The sequence below is a fragment of the Desmodus rotundus genome, chromosome 11 (genome assembly GCF_022682495.2).
Source record: "Desmodus rotundus isolate HL8 chromosome 11, HLdesRot8A.1, whole genome shotgun sequence".
Taxonomy (NCBI): Eukaryota; Metazoa; Chordata; class Mammalia; order Chiroptera; family Phyllostomidae; genus Desmodus; species Desmodus rotundus.
Window position 1 is genome coordinate 1,013,415 of NC_071397.1, and position 15,692 is coordinate 1,029,106.

General features: G+C 56.3%; 1 protein-coding gene and 1 pseudogene across 4 annotated transcripts; both read left to right on the forward strand.

Annotated features, from left to right (window-relative positions):
• Window positions 1–784: 784 nt before the first annotated feature.
• PRRC2A (proline rich coiled-coil 2A) lies at window positions 785–15,654 on the forward strand. Of its 4 annotated transcripts, none has more exons than XM_045193125.2 (31): window positions 785–973; window positions 2,775–2,949; window positions 3,412–3,589; window positions 4,164–4,263; window positions 4,358–4,430; window positions 4,761–4,904; window positions 5,045–5,196; window positions 5,389–5,468; window positions 5,618–5,760; window positions 6,052–6,142; window positions 6,254–6,470; window positions 6,872–7,346; window positions 7,750–7,937; window positions 8,144–8,429; window positions 8,783–8,993; window positions 9,196–11,043; window positions 11,357–11,622; window positions 11,794–11,924; window positions 12,132–12,261; window positions 12,355–12,440; window positions 12,640–12,873; window positions 13,006–13,146; window positions 13,266–13,337; window positions 13,436–13,609; window positions 13,811–13,893; window positions 14,077–14,284; window positions 14,377–14,472; window positions 14,595–14,801; window positions 14,911–15,005; window positions 15,113–15,203; window positions 15,286–15,654. In XM_045193125.2, exons 2-31 carry the CDS (start codon window positions 2,838–2,840, stop codon window positions 15,469–15,471), a joined length of 6,498 nt encoding a protein of 2,165 aa, XP_045049060.2. In that variant the 5' UTR covers window positions 785–973; window positions 2,775–2,837; the 3' UTR covers window positions 15,472–15,654. The 4 variants fall into 4 exon arrangements, with proteins under 4 accessions (XP_045049060.2, XP_024413547.2, XP_045049061.2 ...); XM_024557779.3 differs by having other exon boundaries at window positions 15,331–15,654; XM_045193126.2 differs by having other exon boundaries at window positions 11,414–11,622.
• Window positions 3,140–3,256, forward strand: LOC112302518 (small nucleolar RNA SNORA38; annotated as a pseudogene).
• Window positions 15,655–15,692: the final 38 nt, after the last annotated feature.

Here is a 15,692-nt window from a genome sequence, read left to right on the forward strand (position 1 = left end):
CATGAGACTGTAAAGAGAATGCAAATTACCAACAATATCAGATATACAAATATTTTCTTGAAAATTACAGGTTACAAAGTTAAGTGTCCGTCTTGTCATTGGTTGCCAATATTTTGATGAGTAGGTCATTCCTAGACCAACTTTGTTCAAATAATTTGTATATACTACGCAAATAAATAGAACTGCCTTAAGATCGCCCAAGCGGCGCGACGCCAAAGATACACTCCCCTGGACCCTTCCATTGGCCTGTCTATCCACCTTATTTGCATTACGTGATTTAATAAATGAAAGGCCCCGCCCTTCTGGTGCTTTCACCTATCGCAAAAGGACGCTTGAGTTGACTCTTCCATGGTTACATATGCTCCGCCCCCGGCGGCTAATCCCTTCCGCCCCGTCCTCTTGCTCCAACTCCGCCACTGAAAGCACCACCAACGCGGCATCGTTTCTTTTCATTCTCTGCGTCCCTACGTCTCTCCGCTCCCATCTTTCCACGGACGCACGACGCACGCCCCGCCTCTTTCTCCCCGCAGTGTAAATAGTGCGCCCCAATGCCCCGCCGACTGGCGCCACATTCCCGCCCCATCTACACGTCTCAACGGCCGACGCAGGAGGCCCGCCCCTTCAGCCAATCAGCATCCTAGTACCTGTAAGTCCCTCCTTTTTATGCATATTTGCTTTTTTTTTTTTTTAATAAGAACAGCCCTGGAAGTAAAGTGGGATAGGATGGAGAGCGCTCCGCCCTATATGCAAATAACGAGGCGTGTCTAGACGCGGAGGGAGGCGGGAGGTGGTGGGTACTCCCGGGGGTGGTGGTTGCCCGGATGGGCCGTTAGTCGGAGCCCTGCCGCGGAGGAACGAGGGACACCGGCGCAGCTGAACCCGGCGCCATCTGCCGCCATCCGCCCCCGCCCCACCGCCATCCCACCCCGGGGAGCCCCTGGGCCCGGTCCCGGACCCCCGCACACCCGGCCAGGTGAGTCTGGATGAGCCGAGTGCTTACGCCTTTTTCCAGCTCGGGAGCGGTGGTGGCAGCAGCGGCAGCGGCGGCGGCGGCGGTGGCGCGCCGGGAGGGGGGGAGGCGGGAGAGGAGGACAAGCTGCCATTAGCCGCCGCCATTTTGTCCTCCTACCGCCGGGGCCTGCCTTGCCCCTCCCCCTCCGATACCACCTACTTTGGACCAGCACCTTCAGCTCCTCTGTGAGCCCGTAGCCTGCCCCTACCCACCCACCTTCGTGACCTAATGGGGCGACCCTCTCTCCTGGACCGGTTACTCCCACCCTCCGCTGTGCTGCTGACATCTCACCCCTCTCTGTGGGCCACCTTCGCCGCCACCGCTCGGGGATGGGCCCCGCCCGATGGTCTCAGAGAGTCTCCTTCCCACTCCCATCACCCAGCGCAAGGGGCCCCCTTCTTAACGCTCTTTTTTTTGTCGAATCACTCCCACTCTGGAACCCTGCTTTTATACCGCATATTTGCTGTCTGTGTTCCTCCATCTTCCCCCTCCTGTCTCATTTTTCCTAGTGCTTATCTCTTTACTACCCCACCGCCCCTTTTCTGGGTCTCTTGACACTATCGCCTTAACTTTGCGCTGCATCCTTTTCCTGCAATTTCTGCTTACGTGTGTTATCTCTCACCTACTTTCAGTCTTTTATTAGTCTTCCCGACTCTTCTACCCCCTTTTCTTTCATATATTTATTTTCAAAGATTGTCCTCCTTGAACAACTAAAAAGTAAACTCCATCCTCTTAGGTTAGATTAACCTGTCTTAAAGTACTCTCCAATTTTAGTTTTCATCCTGGAGCTGTCTGAATTTCCCACCACCTCCCATCTCTTTCCTTTACACTGTACCCCCTTATAAATGAATGCCTGGTCACTCCCAGAGCGACTCACCATGCAGAGTTTGGCCTACTCGGGGAGCAGGGGATATTAGGAAAAGAAACGACTGCTGTTGGCATTTCTTACTGAGGGTAAGAAAATGAAGTTGGCTTTGACCTTGGCCTCATGGTTACAGGGTACTCTTGAAGTGGCTCCATAGTGCTTTGTTTTTCTCATATCTGCATAGCGTAAGCCAGAACCTGCCAGCATGGCACCCGCAGACAAGATTTTTTTCCCAAGAGCTGGGATTGGGGCAAGTGTAGGAAAAGATGGGGTGTTCTAAATACTTGGGGTTCTGTACCTTGGGAGTGTGCAGAACCCCCGTCCCATGAGGAGTTCTCTGACACCCCTAGTTTGGCTGAGCAAGCTCATAAAAATCCTTAGAACTCCCAGCGTACCCTCCTGCAGACCTCCTCCAGGTGGGAGTAAGGTGCTGGGAATGGAGCCTGGTGCACAGTTAGTGTCTCGTAAGTCGGGGATCTAGAACTCTGTTCCTTGCGTGATAGAGCTGCATGTCTCTCTCCAGTTTCTCCAGGGCTTGGACTTGCCCTGTTTTATTGTGGGTCTCTGAAGTGATTTTGAAGAGATGATTAGTTGTGGGAATAATGAAGAGGTTACCTTCCTTTATCGATTGGTAGAGAGAGGAGAGTATTTGTAGTATTTATATTAGGAGGATGCTAGATTTTCTAATGGATTTTCTTGCCAAGAGGTGTTTGGGCTCTGTGGGAGCTGAGTAGATTGTGGTTGCTTAAAGGGACTGGGGAGTTTTGAATAGACTTGAGGAAAAGATACCAGAGGGCCACATACCTGGGCTCCTAATGAGAATGAAAGGTATCGTCAAGCTTCTGTTGGAGTCTGGAAGGGGAGCAGAAACTGAAACACTTGATGTTTGGCCCACAGGCTCCGGCACGTTTTGGGGGAGGTGCCTGCAGGACCCAACATACTCAATGAGCTTCCAGCGCAATGTCCGATCGCTCGGGGCCGACTGCCAAGGCAAAGGATGGAAAGAAGTATTCCTCGCTCAACCTGTTTGATACATATAAGGGCAAATCCTTAGAGATCCAGAAACCCGCTGGTGAGGGTCCTGCAAAGATGTTCCTAATCATTGGACGCTGAGCATGAATGGGGCCTATATTTTAGAGCCCTTTGAAGGGAAATGGCTACAACACAGTTTACCCCCCCCCCCAAAAAAAAGTAACACTAGAGCCTCCCCAACTTTATCTTGGGTCCTGTAGGGGACATTGGGTTTGGGTAAACACCAATTACTCTCCTGCAAAGGCGTGTCTTTGGACACGTAAGAGTTAAAGGTAAAGAAATGTGGACTTGGAGAAGTCTGGGGCCAGCTTGCTCCCTGCACGCCCAGGATCAACCGTCTCACATAGAAGCCTTGGATGTGATGCCTCTCAGCCTTCTCAGTAGGGTTTCAGAGATTGAGAAGGGCAGAGAAAGGGATGTTTCTAAGAGAAGTTGGGCAGTAAGACACTGAGGATCTCCTGTGTGAGGCATTTTTTTTACCCTCTCTCTACCTTTTCTCCAGTTGCCCCTCGCCATGGCCTGCAGAGTCTTGGGAAAGTTGCTATTGCCCGGCGTATGCCACCCCCAGCCAACCTTCCAAGCCTGAAAGCTGAGAACAAAGGCAATGACCCCAACGTCTCACTAGTGCCAAAAGACGGAACAGGATGGGCAAGCAAACAGGAGCAGTCCGACCCCAAGAGGTAGAGAGAGGTTTGGGGGACCTAGAGTGATGAGTATTTTTACTTTGAACTTCAGGATGAGTTGGGCTTGGTCTAACCTGGCAGCCACATAGCCTGAGTCAAAGAGGGAAGCCCCTCTCCTGCCTATTCCAGATTCCTGTTAGATGACTGAGGAATGGCACCCTTAGGTTTTTGTCCGACAGAAGCAGCATGAAGAAATGTGGCAGTCTACACAGGGTGATGTGGTTCTGGTGGTGGCATGTGTGTTTTTTTGTTTGTTTGTTTTTTTGTTTTTTTAATTTTTAGAGAGAGGGGAAGGGAGGGAGAAAGGGAGAAAAACATCAGTGTGTGGTTGCCTCTCATGCTCCCCCTACTGGGGACCTGACCCACAACCCAGGCATGTGCTGTGACTGAGAATTGAACCAGTGACCCTTTGGTTTGCAGTCCAAGCTCAATCCACTGAGCTACAGTATCATGCCCTAATGTTTGTAACTAGTAGCAAATAGTCCTGAGTTCAGTTTCTGTCTTCCTCCGGTGGAGAAGTAGAGGAGGCATTTCAGGCTCTGGAGAACCTTCCCATCTTCTATCCCCTCAGTTCCGATGCCTCAACTGCTCAGCCGCCGGAATCGCAGCCACTGCCGGCTTCACAGACGCCTGCCTCGAACCAGCCGAAACGACCCCCAGCAGTCCCCGAGGTATCTGAGGAACTGGATGTTAATGAAGAGACGGGGACAAGCATAGCTTGTAGCTCCTCACCTATATCACCATTTATTGTATCTGCTTCCCCAGAACACTCCTTCGGTTCCAAGCGGGGTAAAGTCCTGGGCACAAACCAGCGCCACCCATGGAGCACATGGAGATGGTGAGAGTGGGGCTGTGTGGGGCAGTCAGTCTGGGCACCGTGGTAGGCAGGAGCCCTGCACCGTGCCTTTCCTGAAGTGTCCTCAGTCCTCGCTGGCTGAATTTTGGGGTCCTTATTTAGCTTCACGGGGGCACGTGAGCAGGTTTGTCCGTTTTGTCTGAGGGTGAGGAGGGTGTCCCAGAACTGCGCTTCTTGGGGAATGAGCACCTAATGAGAAGGGGGTGGGTTTGAAGGCAGGAATCTGGTGATCTGGTACCTGTCAGAGTCTCCCCCTTTCGTTGTGCATCCTCAGTACATGTACTTCTGTCTCCTGTTCCCCAACCCCAACAGGTGGAAAGGCATCAAGCCTACTGTCACGATTCTCTCGAGAGGAATTTCCGACCCTGCAGGCGGCTGGCGACCAGGACAAGGCTGCCAAGGAAAGGGAGTCTGCCGAACAGTCGTCTGGGCCCGGACCAAGCCTCCGCCCCCAAAGTGAGTGGCTACCATTTGGGAGGGAGGCTGTTGGTGGGTGAGGGGTTACCTACTGGCTGGGACATTACCTTATTCTATCTCAGAGCTAAGTGCTCCCCATCATTTTCAGCTGTTTACTCTGTGCCTTTTCCAAAACACAGATTCTGCAACTTGGAGGGACGGAGGTGGGCGTGGCCCCGATGAACTGGAGGGCCCAGACTCCAAACATCATCATGGCCACGATCCCCGGGGGGGACTGCAGCCTTCTGGCCCACCCCAGTTCCCTCCCTACCGAGGAATGATGCCGCCCTTCGTGAGTCTGGATATCTTATTTTGGAGTGGTTGCACTGGAAGCTAGGGAGTTAGAAATTAGGATTTAGGCTTTGGAGGGAACAGCTGGAAAGCAGGAGCCTAGGACATGATGACCAGGGAGAACGATGGGTTTAGGGAGCTGGCAGGCTCTTTGACCGTTCTTCTGAGCAGCTGCTCTTGGGCCCTTTTGCAGATGTATCCCCCATATCTCCCGTTCCCTCCACCCTATGGACCCCAGGGACCTTACCGATACCCCACTCCTGATGGGCCCAGGTGAGTAATGCCAAGTCTGGGTTTGTGCTTGGGGATGGGGCAAGCCTACTGGTAGAGGGATAGTATTCTAGCCAGAAGGCTCAGTGTTGTACGTGGTTATGCACCACATCATCTTTTACCTTCTCTCACATTCGCTTTTTTAAACACAGCCGTTTTCCCCGTGTGGTAGGACCCCGGGGCTCAGGGCCGCCCATGCGCCTTATAGAGCCTGTGGGTCGGCCTTCCATTCTTAAAGAGGATAATCTGAAAGAGTTTGATCAGTTGGACCAGGAGAATGACGATGGTTGGGCAGGTAAGTGAATATTAAGGATTGAGCAATTTGGTCTTAAAAGACAAAATCTGATGAGGAAAAATGGGGTGTTGTGTGGGAGAAATGCAGATACATCGGGGAGGGTCAGTTCCGGGTCGTGAATGAGAGGGCTGAGGACGGCAAGGCTCCAGTGGGTCCAGACTTCAGGGGATGGGGTTGGCGGTGGTGGTGGTGCGTTCCATTGCATAGTTCCAGGTTACTTCTTGTGTTCTAGAAAGTACCTGAGATTTGAAAGCAGAATGATTGGTTACTGCCCTGCATATTTCCTCTCAGGGGCCCATGAGGAGGTTGACTACACTGAAAAGCTCAAGTTCAGTGATGAGGAAGATGGGCGAGACTCTGAAGAGGAGGGAGCTGAGGGCCTGTGAGTTAGGGCCTCTGGGGAGCGGAGGGTCTAGGGTTCTCATTCGTGGCAGGACACTCTTAAGGAGCTGGGTTGCAGCTGATTTTCATTCCACTGTTGGTCTGCTCACAGCAAGGAGTCCCAGTCAACTGCTGGTGAAGAACGGCCTCCTGAAGCAGATGGCAAAAAGGGCACCCACGCCAGCAGTGAACCTCCCCCTCCCAAGACGGCCTGGGCAGAAACCTCTCGGCCTCCAGAGACAGAGGCGGGGCCTCCTGCCCCAAAGCCTCCCCCACTCCCACCTCACCGGGGCCCTACTGGGAACTGGGGGCCTCCTGGGGACCACCCAGTGAGTATCTACAATGAGGGGTTGAGGGTGTCAGTTGTGGCTAATAATGTCAGCTGTGTATTGAAGGAGCAGGAATAGAGGAAGCTAGCGAAGGGTCAAAAATGGGCTGCAGGAAGTTAAAGCTTTAGAGAATCTGACAAGGTTTGGAACATCCTTGTTAGGGGAGTCTGGATGAAATTAATATGCTGGAGAGTAAGAACAAGGTGGCCTGGGTGTTTGTGTGTCTGAAAGGAGAAGAGGAACGAAAAGACTAGGATAAAGACGCTGTCCCTACTCAGAGAGGCCATCAGCCTGAGGCCTGGTCCTTGCACCCACAGGTAGAGACAGTTGGTCATTCTGTGAGAGAGATAAGAAACATAGTGACTCACATCTCTGGCCCCGCTGGGTCTACCCACTGACAGGATCGCACGGGCCCGCCCTGCAAGCCCCCAGCACCTGAGGATGAGGATGAGGCATGGCGGCAGCGGCGAAAGCAGTCTTCATCTGAGATCTCCCTGGCCGTGGAGCGGGCCCGGCGTCGACGGGAAGAGGAGGAGCGCCGCATGCAGGAGGAGCGTCGGGCAGCCTGTGCGGAGAAACTCAAGAGGCTTGATGAGAAATTTGGGGCACCTGACAAGCGTCTCAAGGCAGAGCCTGCTGCCCCACCTGCTGCCCTTCCTGCCCCAGTGCCACCACCTGCTGTACCCAAAGAACTCCCTACACCTCTAGCTCCTTCGCCAGCACCAGCCCCAACACCAGAAAAAGAACTGGAAGAGTCAGCACAGGCTCCTCCTGCCCAGTCCGCCCCCACTCCAGGTGTGGTTCCGCCTCCCGTCCTGGTGAGTGGTGGTGGCAGTACCAGTGACACCAGCAGTGGCAGCTTCGAAACCAGCCCAGGTATGGAGATGGGAGTAGGTGCTACCAAGTGGCAGGCTTCACCTCTGCTTGGGTGAAGGCTGTGTGTAGCGAGGATAGGAGGAAGTGAAGTAGAAGGCAGTTGTTCAGACTTGCTGGACCGTCGGGGTGAGGAGGAGGAGGTTTTGCTGCCTGGCTTTCTTAATAAGTAGTGACCTAAGAGCACTTCGTAGCCTTGTGTGGAGCAGCACTCGAAAGTGTCGGGTTCATGGGACGTTAATTCCACCACCACGGGCTCTTGTGAGGCCGTGAAGTGTTTCCTGTGTTGTAAGTGGGAAAGACTTAGCTTAGAGAGGGAACTAGAGATGAGAGCTGAAATCGTGAAGGTATTCATGGAACAGGTGTGGACTAGGCTGCTGTGACTATTGTGTTTTCATCCATGCAGTGGAACCCCAACTGCCCTCAAAAGAGGGTCCTGAGCCACCAGAAGAGGTTCCTTCTCCTGCCACACCGCCCGCCCCAAAGGTGGAACCCAAGGGTGATGGGGCTGGTCCCACCCGGCAGGCCTCCAGCCAGGGCTTGGGCTACCCAAAATACCAGAAGTTGTTGCCCCCTCGTTTCCAACGGCAGCAGGTGAGATCAAAGTACTTCTCTTGTGGGCTGCTCCTCTCCCTCGCCCCATTGTTTACACTCTCCCTTTGCTCCCTTCTGTGTCTCTCTACCAGTCCTGTCTCCGTCTGGTGCAGGTACATGTTACGTTTGTGCATTGGCTTGTTTTTATGCCAGTTCCTTTTTGTCTTGGGGTAGGGAGCCTTGATGCCTGTCCTGTCTTTCCCCAGGAGCAGCTCTTAAAGCAGCAGCAGCAGTGGCAGCAGCATCAACAGGGCTCCACCCCGCCTGCCCCCGTGCCCCCATCTCCACCTCAGCCCGTGGCCGTGGGGGCCGTGCCAGCTCCACAGGCGCCGCCCCCCAAGGCCCTATACCCAGGTGCTCTGGGCCGGCCCCCTCCCATGCCCCCAATGAACTTTGATCCCCGCTGGATGATGATTCCTCCTTATGTGGACCCCCGGCTCCTCCAGGGCCGGCCCCCTCTGGACTTCTACCCTCCTGGTGTCCATCCCTCTGGTAAGGGGCCTCCAGTCCTGGGATGTGGGTGCCCACATCTTGCTGTGGGATAAAGGGGGCAGGGCATGTGCTTAGCACTACTGAGGTAGCTCTTTGTAACAAGGATGGACTTGGGGAAGAAAGGAACTAATCGTTCTTTAGAGAGAAATTTACTTGGGGGGATTGATTGATGAGTTCACAGGGAAGCTGGGTGAATAACTGTGTTTCAGGAGAGTGGGCCAGGCCCAGACTTAGCAAGAATAAGTAGCACAGGAGCTGATGTTGTGGACCTGACCGACTGGGAGGATTAGACTGGGGAGATGCCTTTTGGACAGGAGAGCTTGTCACATGAGAAAGGGCTGTTGTCTCTTAAGGCCTAGCTCCCCGGCAGCGCTCAGACAGTGGCGGCTCGAGCTCTGAGCCATTCGAGTGCCACGCGGCCCCCCACTTAAGGGATCGGGGCACCCCACCAGTGGACCCAAAGTTGGCCTGGGCAGGAGATGTCTTCACTGCCCCATCAACTGACCCTCGACCACTTACTTCACCACTGAGACAGGCTGCTGAGGAGGATGACAAGGGGACAAGGTGAGTGAGCAGAGGGAGGGATGAGTGAGTTCCTAGTGAAAGGGCCTGGGCTGGGAGGGCAGGGGCTGGGTCACGGGTGAGGCCGTGGGGGCAACTGCGGGAGGAGTGCCCAGGTGATGATAAAGTGCGCTCTTCCCCACCCGCTTCTAGTTTTCCTTGTGCTGAGATACTTGATTCTGTTCTTTTCTGTCTCCCTCTTCAGGAGTGAGACTCCTCCAGTACCTCCCCCACCACCCTATCTGGCCAGTTACCCCGGCTTCCCTGAGAATGGAGCCCCTGGGCCCCCACTCTCTCGCTTCGCTCTGGAGGAGCCAACTGCCCCAGGGCCCCGTCCACTCCCCTGGCCCCCAGGCAGTGACGAGGCAGCCAAGATACAAGCTTCGCCGCCCAAGAAGGAAACTCCCAATGAGGAAACGCCACAGCTAACGGGGCCAGAACTCGGCCGAAAGCCTACCCGTGGGATTGGAGGCCCAGGTCCCCCACCTCCCCGCAGAGAGAGCCGCACGGAGACCCGCTGGGGCCCGCGCCCAGGCAGCAGCCGCCGGGGGGTCCCTCCAGAGGAGCCAGGGGCCCTTCCCCGCCGGGCGGGGCCTATAAAGAAACCCCCACCACCTACAAAAGTCGAAGAGCTGCCTCCCAAGCCCCTTGAACAGGGGGATGAAACCCTTAAGGTCCCGAAGTCAGATCCACTCAAGACAGCAAAAGGGAAGATCGGGGGTGGGGGCCCCAAGGAGACTCCACCGAGTGGGAGTCTTTCCCCTGCCCCAAGGCTTCGGAGGGACTATTCCTATGAAAGAGTGGGTCCTACCTCTTGCCGGGGTCGGGGCCGAGGCGAGTATTTTGCCAGAGGGAGAGGTTTTCGGGGAACCTATGGGGGACGAGGGCGGGGTACCCGAAGCCGAGAGTTCCGCAGTTACCGCGAGTTCCGTGGAGATGATGGGCGCACAGGTGGGGCAGAGGGACCAAACCGTGCCCCTGCTCCGCGAGGTCGCACTGCCAGCGAGACTCGGAGTGAGGGTTCTGAGTATGAAGAAATCCCCAAGCGCCGCCGGCAGAGGGGCTCAGAGACAGGCAGCGAGACCCATGAGAGCGATCTGGCCCCTTCAGATAAAGAGGTCCCCCCACTTAAGGAAGGAATGCTCACCCAGGTCCCTCTTGCCACCCCTCCGTCAGGAGCTCCTCCTTCACCAGCCCCGGCTCGTTTTTCTACTGCCCGGGGTGGGCGAGTCTTTACTCCCAGAGGAGTCCCTTCACGCCGTGGCCGAGGGGGAGGACGGCCCCCTCCACCCGTTTGCCCAGGCTGGAGCCCTCCCACCAAGTCTCTGGCCCCCAAGAAGCCTCCAGCAGGTGCTTTGCCAAGTAAGGAACCTCTGAAAGAGAAGCTAATCCCAGGGCCTCTGTCCCCCATGGCCCACAGAGGCAGCGCTACAGGCAGCAACCTGGGCATGGGTGTGGAAGATGGGGAGCGGCCCCGAAGGAGGCGACACGGGAGGGCTCAGCAGCAGGACAAACCACCTCGGTTTCGGAGGCTGAAACAGGACCGGGAGAGTGCTGCCCGAGGGGCCGAGAACAAGCTGTCTTCCCCAGCCCTTCCAGCCTCTGCCCCTGGACCAGAGGGGGTCCTGGCGGCAGTAGCTGTGCCCCCACTGCCTCGCCAGGCAGCTGCTAAGTCTCCTGACCTATCGAACCAGAACTCGGACCAGGCCAATGAGGAGTGGGAGACCGCGTCTGAAAGTAGCGACTTTGCCAGTGAACGGAGAGGGGACAAGGAGGCTCCCCCACCAGTGCTGCTGACCCCCAAAGTTGTGGGAACTCCCGGGGGTGGGGGCAGTGGAGCTGGACCAGGCGTGTCTTGCGGAGACCTGAGTCAGAGAGCAAAGGATCTAAGTAAGCGGAGCTTCTCAAGCCAGCGGCCCGGCATGGAGAGGCAGAGCCGTCGCCCAGGCCCCAGCAGCAAAGCTGGCAGCGGTGGAGGTGGCGGGGGTCCTGGAGGGAGGACCGGCCCTGGGCGAGGGGACAAGAGGAGCTGGCCCTCGCCCAAGAACCGAAGGTGGGTGGGGACAACCTGAGTTTGTTCTTGGGGAATTGGGGGGGGGGAGCACGAGTTGAACGGAGGCTGGGTGAGGTGGAGCTGGGAGACCTGAGGCTCAGGAAAGCACTAGGGTGCACCCATGTTTGGGTGAAGGGACCAACAGCCAGTGGATAGGGACACCCACCTAGTTCCTACTCCACTCGATACACCTGTACATGGGACTTCTTAGAGATACTTGGGAAAACCCAGATTTGTAAAGAGCAGAAATTGAGAGATTTGTAGGGAAGTGACAATTTTGGGAATGTTGGAGTTGACGATCTGTTCTCTTCAGCCGCCCTCCAGAGGAGCGAGCCCCAGGGCTTCCTCTGCCTCCCCCTCCCCCCAGCAGTTCTGCTGTCTTCCGCCTGGACCAAGTGATCCACAGCAACCCTGCTGGCATCCAACAGGCTCTGGCCCAGCTCAGCAGCCGCCAGGGGAGTGCAGCTGCACCAGGGGTGCACCCAAGGCCCAAGCCTGGGGCTCCCCAAGGCCCCTCCTCTCGGCCCCCGTCTTGCTATGACTCTCAGAGAGCTGACAATGGTGTTGGTGTCAATTTGGGTAAGCTGGAGGAGCTGAGTGTGAGACTGTGTCCCCAGAGGTCAGGTGTCGAAGCGGGAAGAGTGGCATGGAGACCCTGGTGCGAGGTGTCTGTGGGGATGGAGGGATTGGGATGTTGGGGAAGGAGGAAATGGTAGAGCAAAGTGCTGACAGATTCCCCCTTTTCCTCAGACCTCCACTTCGAGGAGCCAGGGCCGATGGTGAGGGGGGTGGGTGGGACTCCCCAGGATTCGGCTGGGGTTGATCCCTTCCCCCCCAAACGGCGGGAGCGGCCTCCCAGAAAACCAGAGCTGCTGCAGGAGGTGAGGGGTGGGGCTTCAGATTGTGCTTCACTGCCCTTCTGAAGCTTCTCTCGCTTTCTTCACTCTCCTGGTCTTACGACTGTCCTCCCCCCAGACTCTCAGTGTTGGTAATTACATGCCTCCTGCGAGTCCCTCTCTGCTCCAGTTTCTTACGTGCCCCAGTGCCCAGCTCGCTCGTGTTTAGCCTCTGGCCTTTCTCACCTTTAGGAATCTTTGCCACCTTCTCAGAGCTCTGGGTTCTTGGGCCCAAAATCCAAGGGCCCAGGCCCTCAGGGAGAGTCCAGAGACGCAGGAACGGAGGCCCTGACCCCTCACATGTGGAACCGTTTGCCTACTGGTGAGTGGGGCTGAGCAGGAGGGGGGCCGCCAAAGGCTAGAAAGGGCCTCACGGCTGTGCTCACACCCTCTGCCCTGTCGCTGCTCTTCGCAGCCACGAGTCGGAAGAGTTTCCGGCCTGGTCCCATGGAGCCCTGGATGGAACCCCTGAGCCCTTTTGAGGATGTGGCTGGCACAGAGGTAAGTGAGGGTGGGAGGGAGGGAGTGTCTGAGCTGGGATTGTATTGAGCACTGACCACACTTCCCCACCTGTTCAGGGTTGGGTCTGGGGTGGTTCCTTCACGTCGTCGTCTCCTTACCTCAGTTTGTCCGTTCGTGTACGCTATTCGGGTACAGAGGGCTTTCTGCCCCACTCAGCTGCCGCCTTTTCTCCTCTCAGATGAGTCAGTCTGACAGTGGGGTGGACCTGAGCGGGGATTCTCAGGTATCATCAGGTCCCTGCAGCCAGAGAAGCTCCCCTGATGGAGGACTCAAGGGAGCAGCAGAGGGGCCCCCCAAGAGGCCTGGAGGCCCCTCACCCCTGAATGCTGTTCCTGCTGAGGGTCCACCTGGCTCTGAACTCTCTGAACCTCCCAGGAGACGGCCACCTGCTCCCCCTAACGGAGACAGAAAGGTAAGAGGAGTGTTTCTGGGACTCTGGCTGCAGCCCTTCTTTTGTTCTCCCCTCCTGTGCGTCCTAGGTGTTCCTTTATTTGGGCTTCTATTGCCTTCCCCTCACCCCACTTTCCTGTGTTCCCCGACCCAGGAGCTGCCCCGGGAGCAGCCTCTGTCTCCTGGTCCCATCGGCACAGAACGACTGCAGCGCGGGCACCCAGGTCCGGAGCCCGGCTCCCTGCGGCCTTCCCGTCGACCCGGCCCCCCAGTCCAGTTTGGCACCAGTGACAAGGTTTGCGTGGGTTCTCTCTGGGTGTGGGGGGCTGGGTGGAGGGAAGGGAAGGACTGGAGACGGAACGTGGAGGGCATACCTGAATCACGGGACAATGTGCCTCTGCCTCACGATCACAGGACTCAGACTTGCACCTAGTGGTAGGAGACAGTTTAAAAGCAGAGAAGGAGCTAACGGCATCAGGCACCGAGGTACGTGGGAGAGAGAGTTTGGTAGAAAGGTCTGGAGAGGCGGCTGGGAGTGGCCTGGGCGCCCGGAGACCTCTCTTGACAAGTCGTCTCCTTCCAAGGCCACTCCCATGTCCCGAGACTGGGAGCTGCTCCCCAGTGCTGCTGCCTCCACTGAGCCACAGCCACAGTCCAAGAACCTAGGCTCTGGGCACTGCGGCCCGGAGCTCAGCTCCTCAAGCCAGCGCCTGTACCCTGAGATCTTCTATGGGAGCCCTGGGCCTCCCAGCTCTCAGGTAGGTCCCGCTTCCTGTCTTGTGACCCCTTTTTTCCTGCTGTCTCTTGCAATAGAATGAAGTCTTTCCAGTTTGTATAGTTGTAAAACCTTTTTGTTGTTGTTGTTTCATTTTTCTCCTTGCTGTTACTGTAGGTGATGGGGTGGGTGAACGTTTAAGGGCCAGAAAAACTGGAGCTATCCCAGCTTTACTCTTCTGCAGGTCTCGGGGGGAGCTGTAGACTCTCAGTTACATGCCATCAGTGGGGGCGTCCGCCCTGGGACACCCTCCGTGCACCCTCACAGGTGAGACTAAGATGCCCGCGGACAGCAGAAGGGAATGCAGCCATGTTTCGGGGGAGCAGGAAGGGGAAGACATTTCTAGGCACCAAAGGCTAATAGTGGACTCAAGGCAGTGCTCAGGCTAAGGGAGTAAATGACGCTGGCTCCCTCATGCCTTTCCTCCCCCTTGCCCCAATTTCTCTCCAGGTCACAGCCCCTGTACCTCCCCCCGGGCCCAGCGCCGCCCCCAGCACTACTCTCTGGGGTAGCTGTCAAGGGCCAGTTTCTGGATTTCTCAGCACTGCAGGCAACGGAGCTGGGGAAGCTGCCAGCTGGAGTTCTCTACCCTCCACCTTCCTTCCTTTACTCTCCAGCCTTCTGCCCCAGTCCTCTGCCTGACCAACCCTTGCTTCAGGTACGAGGTGGGCCGGTGTTGGGCTTAGGGAGCTCAGGGTAGAGGAGAATGCTTTTGAGGGAGTTGCATAAATTCTCCCCGTTCCCCAACAGGTGCGCCAGGATCTGCCATCCCCTTCGGATTTTTATTCTCCTCTGCAACCTGGTGGCCAAAGTGGCTTCCTCCCCTCTGGGGCCCCAGCCCAGCAGGTGCTTTTTATCTTTCCATTTCAGTCTCTCTGTCCAGTCTCTGGCTTTTTAGATTTGACTCTGTCCCTGGTTTTCTGACGTTTCTTCCTACCCTCAACACAGACCCGCATTTTTTGTTACAGATGCTTCTGCCTGTGGTGGACTCCCAGCTACCTGTGGTGAACTTTGGCTCCCTGCCACCAGCACCGCCTCCTGCCCCGCCCCCTCTTTCTCTGTTACCTGTGGGCCCTGCTCTGCAGCCCCCCAGTTTGGCTGTGCGGCCCCCACCTGCTCCTCGGGTGCTGCCTTCACCTGCCAGGCCCTTCCCCCCTAGCTTGGGGCGAGCAGAGGTAAGGTACAGGAACTGTGCTAGTCAACTCCAAGAGTTAGGGGTAGGGGTTCATTATCTCACAATGAATGGGTTGAGAGGCAGGAGGCTCATGATTTTTTCCCTTTCAGTTGCACCCAGTAGAACTAAAGCCGTTCCAGGATTACCGAAGACTGAGCAGCAACCTTGGAGGACCCGGGTCATCACGTACTTCTCCAGCTGGAAGGCAAGAGAAGGGCCTGGGAATGTAGGCTTTCCAGCCCCAGGGCCTTTCTTTCTTTGGGGGTGAGGGGGCAGGTCTTCAGCTCGCCTTAAACATTCTTCCTCCATTAGGTCTTTCTCTGGCCTCAGTTCCCGTCTGAAAGCTCCACCCTCCACCTATAGCGGAGTCTTCCGCACCCAGCACATTGACCTTTACCAGCAGGTGAGGGAGAAACTCCCTTGTGTCCGAATCGGAATTCCAGAGTTGCCACCTGAGTTCCATTCTTTCACTCCTGACCTCCCAGGGTGCGTGTAGTCTGCTTGCTTTTCTACATGTACCTACCCCCCAGGCCTCCCCACCTGATGCCCTACGCTGGATGCCGAAGCCTTGGGAGCGGACAGGCCCACCTTCCCGAGAAGGGTCTTCCCGGCGTGCAGAAGAGCCTGGGTCCCGAGGGGACAAGGAGCCTGGGCTGCCCTCACCCCACTGAGGGAACTCCCCTTGCCCCCTCCCCCCGGGCCTTGTATATAGATTATAAATATATAAGGGGGAAACGGGTGGGCGGGGAGGGGTTGTGGGGCTGGGGCCTCACCTGCCCTCCTCCCAGCTCCCCTGGTCCCCTATCCCTGGGGCCGTTTGTTTAAAAAATAGTAATAAAAGAATTTAAAAAATATTTTCAAAATGATTTTGGGGGTAGGTTGGTTGTTTGCA

Coding starts and splice junctions, on each gene's coding strand:
- PRRC2A (XM_045193125.2), top strand. CDS start 2,838: ATGTCCGATCGCTCGGGGCCGACTGCCAAGGCAAAGGATGGAAAGAAG. Junction 4,264..4,357: donor GACCCCCAGCAGTCCCCGAG/GTATCTGAGGAA, acceptor CTGCTTCCCCAG/AACACTCCTTCGGTTCCAAG. Junction 12,874..13,005: donor CCCCTAACGGAGACAGAAAG/GTAAGAGGAGTG, acceptor TCCCCGACCCAG/GAGCTGCCCCGGGAGCAGCC.